Source organism: Eublepharis macularius, chromosome 5 (genome assembly GCF_028583425.1).
Source record: "Eublepharis macularius isolate TG4126 chromosome 5, MPM_Emac_v1.0, whole genome shotgun sequence".
Taxonomy (NCBI): Eukaryota; Metazoa; Chordata; class Lepidosauria; order Squamata; family Eublepharidae; genus Eublepharis; species Eublepharis macularius.
Genome location: NC_072794.1, coordinates 80,767,174 through 80,791,053, shown reverse-complemented (window position 1 = coordinate 80,791,053; position 23,880 = coordinate 80,767,174). Strand labels below are relative to the sequence as shown.

The 23,880-nt window shown below is 39.4% G+C and overlaps 1 protein-coding gene across 1 annotated transcript in view; it reads right to left on the bottom strand.

Annotated features, from left to right (window-relative positions):
- Positions 1-23,231, bottom strand: part of MYSM1 (Myb like, SWIRM and MPN domains 1) — a 37,072-nt gene extending 13,841 nt beyond the window's left edge. Inside the window, exons 1-11 of the mRNA XM_054980576.1 lie at positions 23,150-23,231; positions 21,367-21,442; positions 20,861-20,931; positions 18,154-18,231; positions 17,998-18,024; positions 17,728-17,806; positions 15,959-16,057; positions 14,440-15,131; positions 6,856-6,986; positions 3,901-4,004; positions 2,678-2,755 (exon numbers count right to left, since the gene is read on the bottom strand). Coding sequence (XP_054836551.1) covers positions 2,678-2,755; positions 3,901-4,004; positions 6,856-6,986; positions 14,440-15,131; positions 15,959-16,057; positions 17,728-17,806; positions 17,998-18,024; positions 18,154-18,231; positions 20,861-20,931; positions 21,367-21,442; positions 23,150-23,220 — 1,506 coding nt within the window. The 5' untranslated portion in view covers positions 23,221-23,231. The remainder of the gene's footprint in view (positions 1-2,677; positions 2,756-3,900; positions 4,005-6,855; positions 6,987-14,439; positions 15,132-15,958; positions 16,058-17,727; positions 17,807-17,997; positions 18,025-18,153; positions 18,232-20,860; positions 20,932-21,366; positions 21,443-23,149) is intronic.
- Positions 23,232-23,880: the final 649 nt, after the last annotated feature.

Here is a 23,880-nt window from a genome sequence, read left to right as displayed (position 1 = left end):
TTTTTCCGAATATTTCCCTAGTGCACATCCCTAATGAGATGCATGGTTTGAAAAACATATCAAGGCATTTTCTACAGCATTTCAGGTACGTTAATGTCTCCCTATACAATATAATGTATTCCCCATCACTGTCTCCACCTTTAATACTTCACAGCTACAATTAAAACCATACAAAGGATGTCTATGAAGTATTACGCATGGCAAATGAACGATCAATTCCTGATTGCTTAGCTTTATGATACAGAGATACAGGTTTCTTAATAGCCACCTTTCCAACATAGCATAAGCAGATTTTTTAGAAACTGTATCTACAGAAGTCAGCCAAGCTTAAACCAAATGAGAATAACTAGATTAATAGTATTAAATAACTTACAGTGAAATCCTAAGCCGAGTAACTGCAGTCTCAGCCCATTGATTTCAATGGGCTTAGACTGCAGTAACTCTGCTTAGGATTTCACTCTTAGTGTAGGAAGGCTACATCTTCCTCTGTTTTAATAAAAACATCTATGATTTTCCAGTAATAGTTGGAGTTACAAGAGTACAAAGAAACATGCATATTTAACACTATGCAGAATCAGCCTTTTGCACAACTAACATTTGTTTACGTAGCACAAAAATCAAGTCTACTTTACCTAGAATGAGATTTGGCCTGAACAGAATATTTTAAACAGCAAAAAATGTGATGCAGAAGTGAACTTTATGGAAATTTCAATTAGTATCTTAGCAGTTTAAAGTGATATGACCTCAAAAATGGTAACTAAAAATATGACAACACCCCCCAAAATGGAATTAATTAGGATTTCAGTTACAGAAGAAAGTAAAATACTTAGGTGTATACTTAACCTCGAAATGTAGCTCGTTAATGAAAGACAACTATATGAAATTGCTTCAAGAGATCAAGAAAGATTTGGAGAGATGGAGAGGCTTACATCTCTCGCTGATGGGAAGGATTGCAACCATTAAAATGAATATACTACCATGTATTATATTTCTATACCAAACCATTCCCATCTGCATTAATAACTCCTTCTTTGAAGAACTAAATAAATCAGTATCCAAATTTATTTGGCAAGGGGAAAAGCCAAGAATCAAACTGAAAACACTCCAAAATTTTAAAGAAAACACCGGTTTTGCCTTACTGGATTGAAAAATTTATCACAAAGCGTGTTGCTTAGTCTGGATGAGAGAATGGATTCTATTCGAAAATCAAAGACCCTGGAAGGACATGATTTACAGCTAGGATGGCATGCATTTGTATGGTATGGAAAAACAACTGGACATAAATATTTTAAAAATCAACTGATAAGAAAATCTCTTATAACAACGTTAGAAAGAACTGTATCATCAATATATTCTAAGACTCCACAATGGGTCTCACCACTAGAAGTGTTTTCGCTGCCAAACGTATTCTCTCTAGACAGGATTATTAGATATAAAGACCTTTTGGATGATAAAGGAGTATTAAAAACAAAAGAGGAATTACAGAGACAAGGTATTAACTTAGATTGGTGGTCAAGGGGTCATATCAAATCTAGGTATTATAAAGATAAAAAATTGGGAGATTTTTACTTAGAACAAAATGCTTTTGAAAAACTGCTATGTGATTCTGATGAAAAATTGATTTAAAGAAATATGTATTTTTAACGCAAATTAAAACGAAAAATGAGGGGGTGGAAGAATATAAGACTAAATTGTCACAAAATTTAGGATATAGTACTGATCCAGTACAATGGAACAAGATATGGAAAGTGAATGTTAAAATAACTAAGTTGGTTGCATTTAAAGAGAATCTATACAAGATGTTTTTCAGATGGTATTTAACTCCGGACAGACTTGCCAAAATGTGTAAAAATTTGTCAAATAATTTCTGGAAATGCGAGAAATATACAGGAACATTCTATCACAAATGGCGGACTTGCAAAGAGGTATAAAAATTTTGGACAATGGTACATGCATTATTACAAACAATTTTACAGGCTTAAATTCCTTTTAAACCAGAGATATTTTTGTTAAACTGCATACCAGATGAACTGAACAAAGACCAGAAATACTTCATAGTACATGTAGTAACAGCAGCCAGAATTTTATTAGCGTATTATTGGAAACGTCAAATAATACACCCGGCAGGAGGAATACTAGCAAAGATAATGGAAAATGCGGAAATGGATAAACTGACTTCATTAATGAAAGGACAAATAGAAGACTTTGCTGCCCCATGGACCCCCTTCTATAATTAGATTAAAAACAAATATAAAGACCTGAATGTAGTAAATATATGAAGGCAGTATTGTAATTTGTTATTAACAATCGCAGTCGAATGATTTGTAGTATGAAAAGATGCGATATGTAGATAAATAGAATGCTGATGCAAGCAGACTATGGCTGTTTCCACACTGTCTATAAATAGCACAAGACTCACGGAAGGCTGCCGGCTTCCTCACACGATTTTTTACACCATCTGTTTACAAAACGGTGATTTATGGCGTTTTGTAATCGGATGGTGTTAAAATCGCGTGAGGAAACCAGCAGCCTTCCATGAGTCCCGCGCTATTTATAGACAGTGTGGAAATGGCTTATATGACTTTTTACCTTTTCCTCTCCCATTCCCCCTCCTCCTATTTCTACTTTTATGAGAAAACTAATAAAATATTTTTTTAAAAAAACAAAGTGATATTACCTCAAATGTCTGTCCTTCCAAATCTCTGGCATCACACCAGTTGCCCCAAGGGTCCCTGACTCGCCGCCTCCTTGTACGCTGTAGCAAGCATATACACATTACTGTATGTATTCAAGGAGCACTCAACGTATTTTTAAATGCAAGAGAAATTCACATAACTGTTGTAGAGAGTCAGAACTCGGAAATGATGTAAATTGGTTAACAAAATGCTGGGTTATCCAAATTCACTTTTTGAATTTGTGTTGAGGTGAATCACCAGCCACTTCGGTCTGTGGGGAGCAACCTATATCATCATATAATCATAAACCAAAATGACACGATAGCCACAGGCAGTGCAGCTACTTGCCTTATCAGACCCCAATCCAATTTAGTCTCTGGAAAGAATCCAGTGCTTTGTTTCTATTCATCAATCTCTCAAGGAAGTGTAAGTAACAAGAATTTTCAAGATTTGTTAAAAGGTACAGCAAAGTTGATCAATGAAGATTAACAGTTTTAATTAGACTAAATCTCTACACAATAAATTATACTAAAAGCAAGGCAGACATAAACAGGCACATGCTTTGTATACACATTTCTTTCTTGTTCAATTCTTCAGTTTTAAAAGTTTTACACGTAAAGAACTTGAAAGTACCACCAGGAAAAGGGAAATACAATTTTCCCCCTTCTCTTGCTGCGGCCAGCTGTAATCAGAGGTGGCTTGGGGCCAAACGTCCACAAAATGCACATTCAACCCAAGCCACCACTGCATGCTGGGCAGCTGCTTGGGGGTAGCTGGGGGATGAAAGCATGCATGATGTGTTTTCATCCCAAAGGCACTGAGGGAGGGAAAATATTTCCATCCCTCTTACCAGCTCCCTTGCTATGTTTCTTTTTATATGCCCCTCTTTCCTTTGTCTTTGCTTCCTCCTCACTCTGCCCATTTTCTTCTCATTGCTAATCTTTCTTTTCCCTCCACCTCTTCATCAACCTCTGCTCCCATTTTTTCCCTACACTTAACACTATAGGTGAGCAGAGTTTCAAAACATATTTAGTCCAGAAAGTCTTTAAGCAGAAAGAGAAAAATGGACTCCCATTTGTCATTTCATCCATAATGAACTATTGCTAGAGTAAATCTCACAGTGCAGGAAATTGTGCAGGATCCAAAAAACTACAAAGGATCATTTTACTTAAAAAGAAAAATGAAACTTTTAGGATTCCATTCCATCCACTGATTTTTACCTTACCATAGACTGTAGCCGTTGCACAAGTCGATATGCTTCTATAGTGTCCTTGCCTTCCTTCAGCCGTATTTTGTCAGCTGACTGTGGCCTGTTATATACAGCTTGCTCTGGAAAAATGCATTAAGTGACAATCTTGTCTACAGCTCATTCAGACCCACAAAAAGTAAGACAGTTCCAAGTAAAATGGCAAGTTCACTCTTACATACATCAACAAATTCTAAAAGAGATAAAAACAAGTCCAACTCAATCAGCACTATGTTGAGGAGAGCCAAAAGGAAGTTCTACATAAAATGTGCTGGAGATTTCATAAAGAGGCTTGCTTGTTCGTATCAAGGTCTGTCCAATACATATTTCCCACATAGACCACCCCATGCTTCTGGAAATCCCACTAACAGGGAATAAAGGCAACATCTATCCCTTCACAACTGCCCCCAACAACTGGTGTTCAGGAGTATTACTGCCTCTGAACATCTTAGCCATCATAGCTAATGACCACCGATGGACATGTCCATTTGCATAATCATGTCTAATACCCCTTTAAAGTGGTATTTTAAAGAATCGGTGGATGTTATCTCTTCTGATAGTTTATTCAATAAATTATGCAGCATGTGGTGTTATGCTTCCTTTTGGCTGTTCTCAAACTACTGCCAATTAAGTTCGTAGTGGATGAACTGTAGCAGTGAGGCAGAAAAAGTTCCCACTCTTAATTTTTTCCACTTCATTCATTAGTTTATAAGCCTCTATATTTATGTAATTTATCCACAGAGGCCTTTAGAATTGTGTAAAAGCAAGAACAGCTTTTCTCACTTTTTCCCAGTTAATTTGAACCTACCAAAAATGCCCTCCTCTTCTATCCATTAAAGATTCTGGAAACTTCTCTCTTTCCTATCAGCCCCTGATGATTCCTACTATATTACCTATTCAGTTTGCAATATAGGATGAACTTCTTCCATCTGATTAAGTGGGCTCAAATTCAAAAACTTCATGTCACAGTAATCTTTAGTAAGTAAATCAATTAGAATGCTCTCTTAAGTTTACCCTTGTACCTTTATCTAGCACAAAACTATGGGCTTCTTAGGATACTGCTTATATTGTGGTGTGGGATTGATTTTACTAACGTATCTTTTAAAAAGATTAAGTCATTTGTCACATAACATGAGACTCAATGCCAGCAGTAGTGAAGTTATTTACAAAAGCCTAAGTATCAGATATCCCACCAATATAACAACAACCAATTACTTGAACCGTGTTTAAAATACTTGTAATAGTAAAGTAGTCTGCCTTTGATGACTTCCACATGGGTTATCTGCCTCAGCTTCAATGCTGTTGGGAAGCTGTTTTCTGCCCCCCCCTACTTCACAACAACATTGTGGTGCATTTGTGCATCTCCTGCGATTTCACTGGCTTTTCTCTGATCTTTCTCAAACTTGCTTTACTCTGAAGTTCTGGGAAAGATCACACTAAAATACAGATTTTCCCCATCCAGATGGCAGCTATCTTCCCTGAGAGTGTCCCCACAATGGCTGTTTCTCTCCCCTCCCTCCACCTTTGCCACAGGAGGCTTTTTAAAAAAATTAGCATTGAAATATCAATTCAATGTGATATTTTAACAAATATGTGTGCTAGGTAAGGCTTGCCATCGCTTTGCTAGGGGCAGAGGATCCCCCACCCCCAGCCACTGCTCACTTGGTTGGAGGGGGAAAAGGGGACTCATCGGCAGATTCATGCACTCCCCAGCAAAGTAATGACATCACCAACAGATACACTTCCCATGCAGGAAGCGAAACCATCCCACTGCAGCTGAAACCATAAAGTTTTTGCCTCAAACCTAGAGGGGTTCCAGAGGGCTGACATCAAGATGATGGCACTTCTAGAAGTAATGTCATTATATCACCTGCAAATATGCTAGTTAAGTCTCCCCCTGCCGATTGCAATGGGGACCCTGGAAACACTAGGATCAGGTTCTCTGAATTCTCAGCTTTCTTTTTAAAAAAATGTAAGTCTCTAGTCCCTTCTGTCATGGAGATTTAAGGGGAATGCAATGCAAAGTGCTAGATAATGAAAGCTGGGAATAAAATGACCCTGTGGTACAAATGGATACCTGGCAGTTTCCTCTTCCACACCCATGGTCATGGCAAAGTCTGTGCTTCCCCAGTCAGCCCCGAAGCTCACTAGGTGACTTTGGGCAAGTCACACACACTCAGCCTAGTCTCACTTACAAGGGTGTGGTGAAGATAAAAAGAAGGAAATGATATTTTCCACTCTGAGCTCTTTGAAACAGAGATTGGATAAAAATATATCAATATCATAATCTTTATCACACTGAAGGAGGCAATGCAATACCTTGTAAAGTTACTTCAGTTTAAGCCCGTTCATTTCAATGGACTTGATCTGGAATAACTATGATTTACATTTCAAACCTACGTGTTTCTACATCTGATACACTCAAGATGAAATTTAGCAGAAAAAAACCCTAACATTGGATAAAGATATAAACAAAGAAAGAAGCAGACAAAGATAGTCTCATGAATATGTTCCTATAACAGCTAGAATGACCACAGTCCATCAAAACAATGGTCAGGTTCCCTGCCTCACTTGTTTTGACAGTCAGATTTTTAAAATTCTTTCTCCCCCTCCTCAGCCCCATATTATCATTCTCTTATAGGCCCATTATGGTTTAATTTAAAACTGTAAGATGCTATAATTCAATATGTAATTCAATATATAATTTTATCTGCTTTTCTCACTGAGATTCAAGGTGGATTACACAGTGTATCTCAATATAATCAACAGTTGGGACATTCAGTAAACAAAACAGAAGGGTATGCATTGCAGAAACTTGAAAAGAACCACAAATTTAGATACAGAGTTGAAACACAGTTGAAGTGTTTGTTTCAGTAACAAAAAGCAGGGCACAAATAGAAAAAGTATTTGAACAGATTACAGCTGCCTTCTTACCACAGCCAAAGTTAATTGCTCCTATTAATTCCAGGTATGTGTGTATCCGGCCTATGCAATTTACATCACCACAGTTCTTTAGTCCTGGGCGTACTGACGTTTTATTCAGGTATTTTGGTTTGATTCTTTCCCTATAATGAGACCACCGCAAACAAAAAGGTAAAATATAAAATGATACCTCAGAATCAGAATGTTTATTGTGTGAGGTCAAAGGTCAATATAATTGAGCATTTAAACCACAAGAAAAACATATGAGAGCAACAAATGTTAAACCAGCAATGCTAAAAGCACATAAAAGTACATTAACACTCATAGCACCGTCTCAGCCATTAGACACAGCTCAAGCTTGAAGTGATACCTTAACTTAGCAGTTAAATTTGCTCATGGTATTGTTATAATAAAAAGCAGAGGTCCCTTTAAGCACAATATGCCCCGTGCAGCCATATCAAGTGTTATAAATTATTGTATTCAGGACTCATTCTTTAAAATACAAACTCTCATACATTGTGACTTGGCAACACAATAGCAACATTGTTTCTTCTGGTCTCCATGGTTCCTTCTGTCAGCTCCCACTTGTTCTCATCCTCCATAATAGCATTTTGGCCATTCTGGGTGCCTTCCTAGCCAGCAAAGCTCAGGAACCTGTATCAATCAGCTTTTCCACTCCCCCTCTCCATGCATTACCATGCTGAAGGTTATGTATGTGTGTAAGGGAAATGAAGTAGCTGTGTGAACGGATACAGGAAATGTCTTTTGCAAAAAAAGGTGGGAAAAGAACAGTAAAAGGGCTCGTATTTTTGCAAAGAAAAATTAGAAGATGCAAAATGTTTTGTATAGTGAAAATTTCTAGAGACTCCGATCAAGGCTCCTCCAAGAAGCCTCCAAGGTTACTGGTGAGGTTGCTGCTACAGGCAAAAGCATTCTTCCTTCCTCAACAAGACCTGATTGCTTTGATTTTTTGCCTTGCTTGCTTCTGCCTCTCCTCCTCCACCCAATCCAGCTAGGAGTCTTCTCATCCATCTGTTACAGGAGCTGGTGAGTGGCCTCTTGGGTTAAGAGGGAAGGAGTACTCTCCAAGCAGGGAAGCTTATGGGATTCCCCTTTCCACATATTCCTCCAATCAAGTTCCCCACCCGCCCCGCAGCTGCCATTTGCATCTCATGATTGAATCTTGGCTGGCAGGCTGTGATGTTTATGTGCATCCTGCATAGAATTTGAAGCCAACTTAATGTCATATCATTTGCTCCAAATGAGAAATTGCCCTTTCATTTGCTCTCTCTCTCTCTCTCTATCTGCCCTCTTTTGGTCCTCAAAGTATTAGTATGTGTAGATTTAAACTTCAAGGCAGTGTTTATTAAGAAATAAATCTCATCATATTCAATGTACTTAGGATTGCAATTCTGCCATCTGGTGGGTCAGATTCATAATCCATTTTTTAAAAATTCTTCCTAGCCTGTGCATGTGGCCTGAGAACTGAGAACTCCTGAGAACTGTAGAGGCAGAGGTCTCTTCTCTTCTTTGCCGTGGTCAAAATGAAAATCCTCAGCTAATAGCAGCTAGAGTGGGGAGGATTTGATGGGAAATGGAAGAGTTAGTCCCCTAAAACTATACTTCTCATATTTTTATTTATTCAAGGATAATATTGAAACTCTGCAACTTCTGCTCTGCTAAAAATTCTGCAAGAAGATGTCTGCAAAAGAAAGTGCAAAAAATTGCAAATGAGCACCCTGTCTTTAATGACAAATGATCTACTGATTACTTCTTCATTTAAAGGATAAAGCAGTTTGCCTGGTAGGTCTTGAAACTGCCTCAATATTAAAGGATTACAATGTTAAAAGGCACTGTGAATTCTGTCACAAGAGCTACTCAATATATCAAGGAAAGATCCAAATGAACAACATAAATTTGCTTTAAAAATCATGTTGAGGAGAATCTGTCTAAAGACCAGCTATCATGTTGCTAAATGTATTGATGAGAGTGGTAGGCCAGTCACTGAAGATGAATTTTTTTTAAAGTACACGGTTAAAATAATGGAAGAAATGTGCCCTGATAAGGTATCTTGTGTTAGTTGTGTCAGCTTATCTGCATCTACAATCACCAGATGTGTTGAAGAATTAGGAGAAGAGCAGCATATGTCACTGATTGTCAAAACAAAAAGTTTTGATTTTTTTTTAACTTTCACATTAGATGAGAGTAATGACTTTACAGACACTGCTCAACTACTACTATTTATCAGGAGGATAGATTCCAACTTCAGAATTACAGAAGAGCTGTGTGCACTGCAGACTTGAAACATAATCTTGAAGATGGATCAGTGGAAAATCTTGGTCTAAGCTGGGATAAATTGAAAAGCATCACAACCAATGGTGCAAGAAATATGATGGGAAGTAAAACTGTAGTTGCAAGAATCAATGAAGAGATATTGAAATTAAACAGTATACTTCCCATGTAATTTCACTGCATCATCCAACAGCAAGTCTTGTATAGTAAGATTTTTCAGTGGGAAAGTGTGATGTGTATTGTTGTGTGGAGAATGCCCTCAAGGCGTAGCTGACTTATGGTGACATGGTGGGGTTTTCATGGCAAGAGACTAACAGAGGTGGTTTGCCATTAGCCTGCCTCTGCAATCCTGGTCTTCATTGGAGGTCTCCCATTCAATTACTAATCAAGGCTGATCCTGCTTAGCTTCTGGTATCTGATGAGATCAGACTCACCCGGGTTGTCCAGGTCAGGGTACATATTGTTGTCTCTAGCATTAATTACATCAGGCATCATGGCCTTACTCATTGTCAGTTTCAAAATTTTCTGTAAGAGATAGATGAAGAATATGGAGATGTAGATGGTACTTAACGCCGAAGAAAATATAGCATATGGGAATAACAAAATGTCAGATAAGTGCTGGAAATGTAAAAACCATGAAGGTTCATTATATCATATGCGGTGGACCTGTGAAGTAGCAAAGCAGTTCTGGGGAGATATTATAGAAGCTATGACTGCAATTTTACAAATTCAAATAAATAAGAACCCAGAACTGCTGTTGTTGAATTTGAATATGGAGGGGATTCCCAGGCAATATAGAACATTATTATTTTACATGACAACAGTGGCGAGAACTCTATATACTCAGAAGTGGAAGACAAAAGAAGTACCATCTATTGAAAATTGGATACAAAAATTGCTGTACATGGCAGAAATGGACAAAATGACAAGAAAGCTGAGAGAACAGAATCCAGAGGAATTCTTTAATGATCGGGAGAAACTGAAACAGTATTTGGAAAAGAAGTGGGACGTAAAGGGAGAAATGTGGGTGCTAGATAACTATTAATTTGGCAGAAGGGGAGGGCGATCTTTACAAGAGGAGAAGAGATTAGAAACATGTTGTAATTGTTAATTTGATATTAGGTTTTTTTATAGTTTAACATATAATATCTATTTTAGTAGTATATTAGAATGAATAAGAAAAAGAGATATAAGTAGTAGATTTAGACAGCGGGTTGGAAAACTGTTGGAAGTCTGAGATAAAGGGGGGAGGGGAAAGGGTGGGGGAATATGGAAATGAGGGTATTAATCAAAAAATTTGTAATATTAAATTTTTACTCACCCAATAAAAATCTTTAAAAAAAAAGATTATGGAGATGTATTGTACCATGCAGAAGTCAGGTGGCTTAGCAGAGGCAAAACCCTCAAACATTTTTTCAGTGTTCATCATGAAGTTGATGTCTTTCTCAAGGAGAAAGGAAAAGGTCAAGAAGTACTTTCTGACCCTGCATAGATTTTTAATTTGGCTTTCTCAAATGATATCACAGAGCATCTGAACACACTGAATCTAAGGTTGGATGGAAAAGGAAAGCTTGTGTGTGACGTGCTTTTGAAACAAAACTAAACATTTTTGTGAAGCAAAGTTGGTGAAAGTAACTTTTCAAACTTCTCATGCTGCAATGAACTAAAATTTGAGAAGGATGGGAATTTACAATTCAATGTTGGAAGACATGTCAAAGCACAACCTATTTCAGGTGGAATTCCAAAACAGATTCACTGATTGCCATAAGCACAGAAAGGGGAAATAAGAAAGTTTCAGAATCCATTTGAAGTACCACCAGAAGATGCAATAACTTTTTTCAGATGGAACTAATTGATCTGCAAGCCAGTGATCACCTCAGAAACATTTTCAATGAAAATAGTCTGTTAGATTTCTAATGTGGTCTACATGATATATTTATCAACCTAAAGAAATTTGCTGCAGGCACGTTCACAGTCTTTGGCTCCATATACCTCTGTGAACAAACTTTTTCCAAGATGAAATTTGTGAAATCTAAGCGTAGGTCAAGACTTACAGATGAACATTTACATGACATTTTAAGGTGTCTGTCACAAACCTTGACTTGGACATTAACGCCTTAGCTAACAGAAAACAGCCCTCAAAATCACACTGACTAGGTAAATACGTGGAGTTAGTTAAAAGTATTCAACAGTAAAATACTGCTCCAAAATGGATAGCATTCAAGTTAGCATTTCCTCATTGACCTCTGAATATTTACTGTTGATTTAAATAATAATTTTGTTACGTTTTGATTTAAGATGTAGTCCTCTAGGCATTGGGCATGCTAATGCAGCCCCCAAGTGCCAAAAGCTTGGGGACCCCAGATTTGGGTTACATTTTCAAAATTATCTTTAAACCACATAAACAATTTCAGTGCCATTAACATGATTGAAGTTAAGACAATAATAGCATGTTCAACGTAATGGTAAACAATGGCTTGTTATTTCATGAAATGAACCCAAGGAATTCTCAGGCTCTCACACTCACTCTCTTTTCATGTAACAGTTAATTGCTAGAGAGGCTCACAACAAGCTATTACTTGTTTATATCTGAACTATAAAACTGTGTGTGTTCCCCCCTGCCAACCAGAATTAAATCACTGTTTAGAATACTGGTTTGCAGGAAAAAGCATAAACATTTGTTGGTGGTTCAGACATCTTGGCAAACTGGCTAAAACACAATTTAAAAGAGTGTAGTGCCCAGTCACTCATCTCTTAACACGTAATGTCTTGCTATATAAATAGTTTAATTTCTACTAGTTAACGTGAGGTTCTGAGTATTTGTTACTGTGGTTAAAATGCAGGCCTCTCAAGGGAGGATGGATGGGTAACTGAAGTGTGCTGTGACTGGATGACAGCTGTACTATAAAGCCGGGGGTGGGGGGAGTAAATTGATTACTTTCCCTCAGCACTCAGACTGAAAACTGCAGTGTGCCAGGAGTCTGTGAGAGTTCAGTGAGTCTGTCAGGTTCAGTGAGTCTATGTGGAAAAGCTTGAGGAAATCTGTGCCTGTGTGGATGAGTGTTTATCCTGTTTGTGAAGAACGGGGGTGGGGGTGGGGGAGTCTGTGACAGTATTATTTCTAGCCTTAGTGGCAACAGTGTAGAAAATCAGACATTGTAACTGGATCTGTTCCCTGACCTGGACAGTCCAAGAAAGCTGGATTTCATCATATCGTGAAAGCTACGCAGGGCCAGCCTTGGTTAGTAATTGGATGGGAGACCGCCAACAAAGATGAGGGTTGCAGAGGCAGGCAATGGCAAATCACCTCTGTTAGTCTCTTGCCAAGGGCTTCCATAAGTCAGCTATGACTTCACAGCACTCTACACCACCACCACTTGGGTCTGTGAAGAAACATCTAAGGATCGATACTTAATTTGAAACCACACACTTATACGTTCATCAGTACTCTGCAACCATTACACATATGTATTTATGAAAAGATTCTCTTTCTAGTTAAGCAAATGTGTTTCATCTGGAAAATAGGATCCCTTTTTCATCTTACTCCCATACACTGACTGTTTTGTCATACTACCATCTATAACTAAGCTTTCCTATAATGCAAGACGAACTGGTGATATCTAAAGTGAAAGCCCTCGGTGGCAGCAAATACCATTCTGAAACACACAAAACAAAAAAGAAAGCAGCATGATACAGGCCATTTCAGAATCATATAGTGAGGTGCCAGCACAGGAGTTACAATATACATAAAAGCAGCAAAACACCACACCTTACCTTACCTGACAAATGCCTAAAGCACAGAAAAGCTCTTCTTGATAGAATTAAGCATTTCACAAAAGTAGTGTAAAGAAAATACATGGCTTATATTTCCTGTTCATAGATCCAGAGGAGTTAGCCATGTTAGTCTGTAGTAGCAAAATAGTAAAGAGTCCAGTAGAACCTTAAAGACTAACCAACTTTATTGTAGCATAAGCTTTCGAGAGCCACAACTCTCTTCGCCAGATGCATGGAGGTTGCATCTGACGAAGAGAGCTGTGGCTCTCGAAAGCTTATGCTACAATAAAGTTGGTTAGTCTTAAAGGTGCTACTGGACTCTTTACTGTATTTCCTGTGTAACAACAGCAAGAACTCAAGCCACTATAACACAGAGGCTAAGTGGTTGGGCTCCGAGCCAGCACTCTGCTGGTTTGACTCCCATTACTCCCCCTCCCATGAGGGGGGGAACTAATCTGTCTAGAAGAGCAGTATATAAGCACATATTTTTATCGTTTCTCCAGCAGAACGATGTGTAATAATATATCAACATGACACTAAACACATCTTTTGGACAGGAAAATGCACAAGTTTCAACTTCAGACATTACACAAATGCAAAAGGAGTAAAGAGAAGTTACTTGTTCTGTCCTCAGTCCTATATTACATTCAAAGCAACCTCAAGATGCCTAGATGAACAGAGCGCATCAGAAATTAACAAACCATAACTTTCATTCCTCCAAGTTCCTCATATTAATCACAAGATTCCTACAACTTGCTAAGGCTCTTTGATTTCTGGGGCATCAGGCAGGAGAATAAAAAGCTCAGTCTCTCTCCAAAGATGTTATACATACTCTTACTACATGCTCTTTGCTAGTCTATTGTGCTGACCCTGAGTAACTGAATGCCCATGCTCAGACAAGTTCCAGATCTAACACTGGAGTACTGATAGCAATTTTCATGGTAGGTTACTAATGAGAGCTAAGAATGGGGTGATTAACCAGCATTCTCTGGGCTAAATCCAGCCTCCAACTGGCTCGTACATGAAGAGCTGTGAAGAAGGAACTTGCTGGCAAGGAAAGTGGTCTACACTCCTCATACAAGAAGCTGCGTTATATTAAGCAAGACCACTAGACAAACAGGCTCAGTATTGTCTAACTGGTAGCAACTGTCTAAAATGTCAGGTCTATACATATCACCAAATACCTGACCCTTTTTTAATTGGAGATGCCAGGAATTGAACCTGGAAACTTCTGCACGCCAAACAGATATTCTCCAACTGAATAATCCTCCCTCTTTTTTCTCCCCACCTGTGGCATGGTACCATTTTGTGCCAGCTGGTGCCTGATGCTACTCAAATTATTCCAGTGGGATCATGTCAGTCAAGCATCTTGGATCAATAAAGAAGTTCACCATAAATGATCCAGAAAACTAATATACTTCCTTTACATGGGATCAAGCATTCATATACTTGTTTTGCATAAATTGAATACTACTGAATATTTTTTCCAAGTCAAAAATACTATTGAATATTTTTTCAAAAAATTCTTACCACTGATCTAAAATATAGTTCCTAATTTTCAAGTAGCGCTCAGGTGTTTTTGCCTGACGGCCCACAAAAAATTCCGGTATTGCTTGCTTTTCTTCTTCTAATATGGTATTTTTATCAATTTCCACTTCTTGGTCCGGTGGCTTAAGCTCTGCACCAATCTGATTCTCCTCTTCCATTTGGTCAGAAGACTGGAAAATGACACTGCTGTCAATCAAGTCATCCTGTTCTCCACAACGTTCTGAATTAGAAAACCAACTGGTAGACTTGGGATGATTTGATTTCATAGGTTCACAATCATTTTTTTCACAGCTTAACATTGCACTTTCTGGACTTTCAACTTCACTGTGTTCTGGCTTTGTATTAAGTCTTGTAGTTAGGAGAACAGCTGGATCCAAAATGGGATCTGTCCAACTGGTTTGTTCAGCTGGACTCTTTGTATTATCTAATAGCTCAGATCTCCCAGATTCCTGCTGAGGTGCGTAAGAAAGATGCTCATCCATTTCATCTGTGATGTCTACTTCTTCATCATCTGATAATTTTTCAATTTTTACTGCATTCAGATTAGGGTCTGCCCGACCTCTTAAATATGTAGGTGCACATAACACTTCTTTCTCTTCTTCATTCTCATTGCTAGTAGGAATCGGAGCACTGAAGCACAGATGTTCCATTTTTTGCAAGCCATCTGTTTTTGTCTTAACAGATAAGCACATTAAGAAAAATTAATGATAGAAAGAAGATCAAATTTTAAAAAATACTAGTAGCATGATCCATTCATTGCTGTTTATTGTACTAATTCAAAGGCTTGCCTTAATGGAAGCTGTTCACCTTTGATCTTTCAAGCTGAAAGACTGAACTACCTAATCATATGAATATTTAGTTGCAAAGGCATAATGTTTACTAACAGCTTACTATGAATATGCAAAATAAATTTTATAGGAAGAAATATAGTTTTAAGAAACAATTGCAAAGCCAGTGCCACTCAAATCATGCTTAAAGTTTTAAAATAAGCTCTAAAAATTAGTTGCTAAACATGGATCCAGGATCAGGCTTAAAAGAATTTCTGTGCTAGAAAGCAGGCGAGTACAAGAACTGTTGTGCATGAGAACTACTGGTCAGTATGAATGGACAGAAACTACTAAAAAGGAGCAAGGAGTCTAGAAGGATCCACCCACCCATCCAACACACAAGTGATCAGAGTTAAGGAATGAAAATGGAACCTTTTAAGGGACGCATAGAGTAAAATTTAAAAGATGAATTTAAGATACCTACCAAGACAACAAGGTTCTAAGTAGAGACCTTCTGACTGATGATAAAATTTTAATAACCACTAAAACACAATGCATATCTAGCACATAACCACAAGACGGTTTTCTTTTATTTATATACTTTGACTACGTAGGGTTAATCTACAGTGCCATCTTACCTTTCTAAGTCCATTGAAGTCAATGGGCTTAGGAAGGTATAACTGCTTACGATGGCACTTCAAGTACCTGTCAACTGTAAATTGTTTCAAACTTACCTTGTTCTTAAAGTATTGTCTGGCATAGCTCTTTACTTGAAGAACATTGCGACTACTAATCATCATGGCTATTTTCGTCCACCTTCTGCCAAACTTAGCCTAATAGAAATAGAATAAAATTTCAGCTCAGTATCTACATCAACAGCTATTTCAGAATGGGGCCCACGTTTAACTTTGAGGTATAACATGGGACCAAGTTTATTTATTTAGCACATGTCCTCATCTCTGTTTTTCTCAGGGCAGAACTACACTGCAGACATACTGTTTCGTAGTTATTCCTTCATTCTAGAAAATCCTGGGAAATGTATTGGGGAATGGGAAAAATTAGCCACTATAAAATGAAATTAGTGCAAATTAGTGCAAGTGAAATTAGTACAAAAATATCGAAGTGTACAGGTATTCTCAGACCACTATTTTTCTGCATTTTCAGAGCAAATGTTATGGTGAGGTAACCCATCCTAGCATTTTTACTTGTGCATCCTAACCAACTAGTTGAAATATAATCATCTAGACAAATTTATTATTCTATTCCAGGTTTTAACTGAAGGGAAGAGAAGCCTCCATTTTCCGACAGCAGCTAAAGCCATCCTCTGCACCCCTCCCCATTACAACTTTTTACTAGAACAAACATGAGACCCTTAGAGAGTGAAACAAATATTCAGTGCTCCTGAGAAGAAAATCTGACTGTGTAGATAAATATATCGTCAGTATCATTAATAAGATTATTCACTTACCTTTGGGGGCAATTTTAGTATTAAAATGCAGTGAATTGTTAAAGCATTTTTTAAACAAAAATATCTATATATCTAATTCTCAGCATGATCCCATTCAGATGCTGCAGCCATGAACAGATATGACAGATTTTTCTACTAACCTAAGAAAAGTCCCAGATTTGCAGAAAAATCTGAAATCATTACAAAAACCAAACATAATAGATGCAGTGCCTGTACATTTAAGAAAGGAGATCTCTGTAGCTATAAGGGGGTTGCTAGGCATCTACAATATTATTGCCAGATTTCAACCTTCATTTTGTTGATAAGAGGGAGGAAGAGGATTCAAGACCCTTTCCAGGGCTATTTTGGACTCCTAATCTACCCCAGCTCCTCGGCCTCCTGCCTTAGAGCGAAGACTCACCGAGATCAATCTCACCAACAACCACTGCGCCACTGGCTACCATGCAATTTATGCAACTCACGCAGGTGCAGCAGTGGCTACAAACAGATGCCACCCAATTCACCTGGGTCCCATGGCAGCCTCCACACAACTTTACTGGGCCCAAAAGAAGCCACCACATAACACATCGGAGCAACCTGCATGACTTTTGCAGCTCAGCTATATTTTCCTAAGGAGAAGCTGCCACGGGATGCAAGGAGGGAAAGCTGAGAGCCAGTGTGAGAGGAGGATCTGGGAGATCCAGGTTCAAATCTCCACTCTGCTATGGAATCTTGCTGGGTAATATTGGGTGAGTCACTCACTCTCACCAAGTGGTTCTTGAGAGGATAAAAAGATGCAGGAATGATGTGGTAAGCTGCTTTGGATCCCCACTGGAGGGAAAGGTGGGGTGTAAATGAAGTAAATAATAAATAAAGCTGAAGGGGGGACAGATAAAAGAAAAGTTGATTGGTGGATTGGAAAGAGAAGGAAGCAGGGAAAGTACCAGAAGGAGAGAAAGAGGACATAGTTGGGGAAGGGGATGCGGGGGGGAAAGAAGTGACCTCTGCAAGTCACTTGCAGAAAGATCTTTAATAATTTAACAGCATTATATTTACCAGTCCTTGTTCAAATAACTCTTTTTCTTCCAGGGTCCACTTTAATGACACAGTAGATGATTTTGTAGGTGAACATATGCTGCAAAAAAACCACAATAAATACTCTTTATTTGCTAAATGCAAATAGAACTATAAAATTTCAACTCTTAGTTTTATTCATTGGAATTAACACGTACTTCAAAATACTCAGGAACAGGATGTAAACAGATTGTTTTAGTCAAAATTCTGTAGTACAAAGAGCAATATCAATGTAGTCTTACAAGTACATACGTGATTCTTCTGTCTTTCTTGTGAGGACTGTAAAGAACAAGACAAATTCCAGTTAACTTAACGAATCTGATTGCTTTCTAAATGCATGCTTCCCACTTAAAAACATCTAAAATTATAGCAAGAAGTGATTTTCACCCTGCACATAACAGATGTTACCTTTTAACACACTTTTTATCACTTTCCTTCGAGTCACGCCAAAGTCTATCTGAAGGTGATTTACTAGATAGATAGTATCTGGAATTTATTAAGGACTGTATGTTGCATACAATTTGTTTTTCCCACAATTTATTATACTAAGAAAAGCTGACACTAATATAATGTAATCTCTGCAGGAGAGGAAGCAGTCTACTGCACATGTAATAACTATAGCACAAAGCTTTCACAAGTTCATATGATCACATGCATGTGGCATTCTCCATTCTCTCACTTCACACCATATTCAACATTTTGACTGAAGTTAAGGCAATTTTCTCTTCATTTCTATGCCTTGTGCAATGCCAACAACCATCTCCATTTACTAAAGCAAGAGATCTTGCCGTAATGTAACAGTAATACAATCACAAAAATTAAAGGTAAAGTTTCAGTAACTTACTGAGCTATTTGCAATCTCTTATGAAAATCAGCAGCTCTTTTGGGGCACAAACATTTTCTGCCCAATTAACATTTGCAAAAGTAATAATACATGGATGTTGCTTCCCAACAATGGAACAGGTTGTTATTTTTAAAAATCATTGGATTCTTTAAATCCAGTTTGGTGTAGTGGTTAAGAGCACGGGACTCTAATCTGGAGAGCCGGGTTTGATTCCCCACTCCTCCACAAAGCCAGCTGGGTGACCTTGGGCGAGTCACAGTTCTCTTGAGCTCTCTTAGCCCCACCCAACTCACAGGGTGATTGTTGTGGGGTAATAATAACACTTTGTAAACCGCTCTGAGTGGGCATTAAGTTGTCCTGAAGGGCGGTATTATAAATCGAATGTTATTATCGAATGTTATTAAATACCAACATAAAGGCACAAGAGTGTCACCTAAAACTTGTAATAACAACCCATTACTTGTTTTAAAAATTCAACAAGGCGACTACAAAAAAGATGAGCTGATTTTCTATATTACCAGTAACTGGAACCATACCGGGTAGGATCATATGTAATGCCAGCAGAAGATGCCGGTGAAGGGAGATCTTTTCTGCCTCTCCTTCCCCAAGCAGCCACTTGTGAGCATCAAAAAGACAAAGCCAGGATTTGAGAACCTGCACTCGCTAGAAGCCAAGCAAAACAGGTAGTTTCAACTAAGAGGCAGAAGAACCAGTCAAAATCACCCATCCTGCCCCTTGGGTCAGTTGAGCCCCTACCACCAATGGAAAACATGCCGAAGATCAACTCCAAATGTCTTTTCTACCACTCGACTTGCAGATTTTAAGTTCCAGTGCTTTCAGAAGTATAATTCACTCATATTATCCATATGTGTCACCACCTGGAGCAATCTCTAGATCACCAGTGGCAACCAGGTGACATATTTCTAGCCTGCACTATAGATCTGCTTCTTACTATTTATTTATTTAATTCAATTTATATTCCGCCCTCCCCGTATCACCAGGCTCAGGGTGGATTACAACCAGTATAATAATTTAAAATACAAATAGCTTTAAAACCAATAAAAACGTATATATTTTTTAAAAAATACAGCAGCAGACTTCCCCAAAGACCACCACCCAACCATCTCCAAAAGTATTTTAGAAGGCTGGGTGGTAAGTGCTTTGAGTAGGGGGTGCATGTTCTTCTCTAGTTGGTCGGCTGGGAGGCCCAGCCAGCATCAACCATATGCCTGGCGGAACAGCTCTGTCTTGCAGGCCCGGTGGAAGGATAACAAATCCGGCCGGGCCCTGGTCTCTTTAGACAGAGCGTTCCACCAGGCTGGAGACAGGAGCAAAAAGGCCCTGGCTCCGGTCGACGCTAGGCAGGCCTCCCTGGGGCCAGGGGCCATTAACAGCCGTTTATCGCTGGATCAAAGCATCCTCCGGGGCTTATAGGGAGATGCGGTCCTGCAGATACGCCAGTCCCAGTCCGCATAGGGCTTTGTAGGTTAATACCAAGACCTTGAACCTGATCCGGTACTCCACCAGTAACCAGTGCAGTTGGCACAGTACCAGTGTTATGTGTGCATTAGAAGGGTCTCTGGTAATGACACGCGCCACCGTATTTTGGACCAGTTGTAACTGCCGGAACAAGTTTAAGAGGAGCCCTGCATAGAGTGCATTACAGTAGTCTAGCCTAGAGGTGACCATTGCCTGGACCACTGCAATTCAGTCGCGGGTCAAAAGATAGGGGGCGAGCTGTCTGGTCTGTCTGAGATGGAAGAACAATGTCCTGGCAACCGCCGTGACCTGGGCCTCCATTTTCAAGGAGGCATCCAGGATCACCCTCAGGCTCCTAACCCTTGGAGTCAGTGTAAGCACCACCCCATCGAGTGTCGGAAACCAGGGCCCTGAATCTACACTCCTGTGACTCAAGTGCAGGATCTCCTTCTTTGAGGGGTTAAACTTCAGCCATCTCTGCCTCAATCATCCAGCCATGGCTTCAAAAGCATGCTCCAGGACATCCGGGGCTGATCTAGGCCGTCCGTCCATCAACAGATATAGTTGGGTATCATCAGCATAGTGATGACAACCAAGCACGAAACTTCGCACCAGCTGGGCAAGGGGGCGCATATAGATGTTAAACAATAATGGAGAAAGTATTGTTCCCTGTGGCATGCCAAACACCAGTGGATGGCAGGATGATCACTTCTCCCCTAGTGCCACCCTCTATCCCCGACTGTGGAGAAAGGACTCAGAATTCTATTTTGGCAACACATAACTAAAGGATACTCTTCTTCCAACAACATCTTCTCAATGGCAGCCTTGTTTTCTTCACTAATTGTACTATCAAGACTCCAAGGCTGGAAGAAAAATATTATATAATTAGTTACAAAACCCATATTTTTATATAATAGTCCTTGCATCAACTTTATAGAAGTAGGACTGTTATTTGTGAACTCCAAAAATGAAGTGGCTAAATGGTTGCAGACAATGGCCAATCAGACAAATTTCACAGCAGAACTAGAATGTGTAAGATTAACAGGAATCAGTAAATAAGATCCATCTGAGAAACCTAACTTCCTAAAAAAAACTGTACTAAAGGAACATTATAAAGAAGGTCCACAATATCAGCTTACATTTCACACTGACACATACATAACAGAAGTCCCTTGTGCATGGACATATGAAACTGCATAAAGTTAAGTATATGTTAGCCTGTTTCATGCAGGCCAAAAACCAACTTAAGAAAATGTCTGCAAGACAGATTCTCATAACTTGTTTTGTAGCTGACTTACAAGACCAGTATCAGTTCTCCAAGTTGAGTTAAGGTAGTGATCATGGAGTAAACTGGATGATGGGTTGTCACAGCTTCTGAAATAAAAAGAAAATGCATGTTTGATATGAGGTTATAAGTACACTAACTCCCATGAAAGCTGCATTTATACCAGTGCAGAGTCAAGCTTTAAAACTATGAGCACCAAAAGAATGAGAGAGAGATGGTGATTTTAAAATACAGTTTGCTACATATCAAGCTACATATATTAACTGTAAAACTGGATCTGTCTGAGCTGGGTTAAGAATACAAGAGGTCCATTTTAAAATACGACTAGCATTTCCTGTGGTAGTTTGTAGAAACTAGGAAGAAACTATGGTTGTTGTGGGTTTTCTGGGCTGTATTGCCGTGGTCTTGGCATTGTAGTTCCTGACGTTTCGCCAGCAGCTGTGACTGGCATCTTCAGAGGTGTAGCGCCGAAAGACAGGGATCTCTCAGTGTCTCAGTTTTGACACTGAGAGATCCCTGTCTTTCGGTGCTACACCTCTGAAGATGCCAGTCACAGCTGCTGGCGAAACGTCAGGAACTACAATGCCAAGACCACGGCAATACAGCCCGGAAAACCCACAACAACCATAGTTTCTTCCTAGTTTCTCAGTGTCTCAGTTTTGACACTGAGAGATCCCTGTCTTTCGGTGCTACACCTCTGAAGATGCCAGCCACAGCTGCTGGCGAAACGTCAGGAACTACAATGCCAAGACCACGGCAATACACCCCAGAAAACCCACAACAACCATCATTCTCCGGCCGTGAAAGCCTTTGACAATATATAGGAAGAAACTATTCCACTGGACTAATTCTACAGAACATTACAGAATAGTAAAGACAAAAATGACTGTTTATGGGAGCCATGTAGAGAATCCACAGGGTTGACAAGTGGTACCCACTGCATTAAATTCTAATCAACAAGGAAAAGCAGCTATCCACTTCGACAAATCATTAGTTTTCTATTTTGAACTCAGTGCTTTAAACAATGGGCACGTCTACATGAATCCAATCTAACATTACCAACCCTTATTCAGGAGGGTATCCTTCTATACAATTTAGGTATAAGTTGTCTAATTTTCCATGTAAAGATAATCAGCAGTTTTCTTTTGCTATTCAATGGGAACAGGAAGCAGGAGTTATACTAGTAAACTTTACATGAAGGAGCAGCTCAGAAACTAAGGTATGCACTCCTTCCTTAATTTACTTTAACTGCTCTGGCAGCAAGGAACAAGTAAGAGAGCATTACTTGCAATATTCAACAGCTGAAAACAGCTTCAGTCTTGTAATACCTAGACACATACATTATTATACACTGTTGAGAGCCATGCACTATTCTACTCTATTTGTTAATTCTTTATACTGACAAGAAGTTTCCATCTTTAAGCCAGTGAAAACTGGTTCATAGAATGTCAGGCCTGAAAATGGACCTAATAATACCTACTGCAAAAAAGGCGCAACTCAAACATTCAGCAGCACTTACTACCTAGACAGAAAACAATGGAGATAGGGGTGGGGTAGGCTGCATGGGGCCGATAAAGGCTTTTCCACTGTAGTCCACTGCCAAACGCGCGCACACCAGAACCACGAGATCCCCCGCAACCAACTTGCAGCACCCACTCCCGAAAAAGAGAGCGCCACTGAAGGGCCAAATGAAGCGAGCGCCTATTATGGGCCCCTCTATAGAACACGGAAGCATCTCAACAGCACCCCCTCTCTCAGGAGAAAACCGAAGCCAGGCCTCGTCCCTCCCCTCTTACCCCGACCGCGCTTCTCCAAGGGCCGTCACATCCCCTTCGACATCGACGTCTGCCTCTTCAACTGCCTCCATACTGGCTCTTCCCCACGATCTCGCGAGAACGAAACAGGAAACAGAGGGAAGACTTCTGGTTGGTCACGTGCCGTGCCGTCTACTTCAATGGCGTCATTGGAAGGCCGAGGCCGTTTAGAGATCTGAGCATGCGCAGTACTCCTCATGGCCATTCGGCGTCTGAGGCTGCTGTTTGCGCTGGGGAAGCGGAAGGGAAGGAATAGAGGAATCGCGACAAGAGAAGCTCGAAAGGAACAGGCGGCGGGAGGAGAAGTAGGAAAAGTGGAGAATACCTAGGGAATTATATACAATGAGATCTTCTGGTAAACCCGTGTTATTGTTTCCCCTTCCTATATTAGTGCTTAGCGCATCAGTTAACATTAAATGAGAGATTAGGCAATGGAAAGGAGAGTCAAAGCCCTGTTCTTTTAATGGAAGACTAGCGGCCGAGTTGTGGCAAAGTAACAGATTACAAAACAAGTGTGACTGGGTGACAGTCACGTGAGTGTTCTTAAGCTTTCACACGGAACTTGCTGCTCGCAAATGTCATTAAATTCACGCTTCTTAGCAAAGGATTGGAAAGCAGCTAATGTAACCCCAAAGAAATTACAGATTTGTTAGCCAGCTCTGCTCTGAGTGACATGGTTTGCCTGCGAAGAGGAATAAAATATTACAGCAATA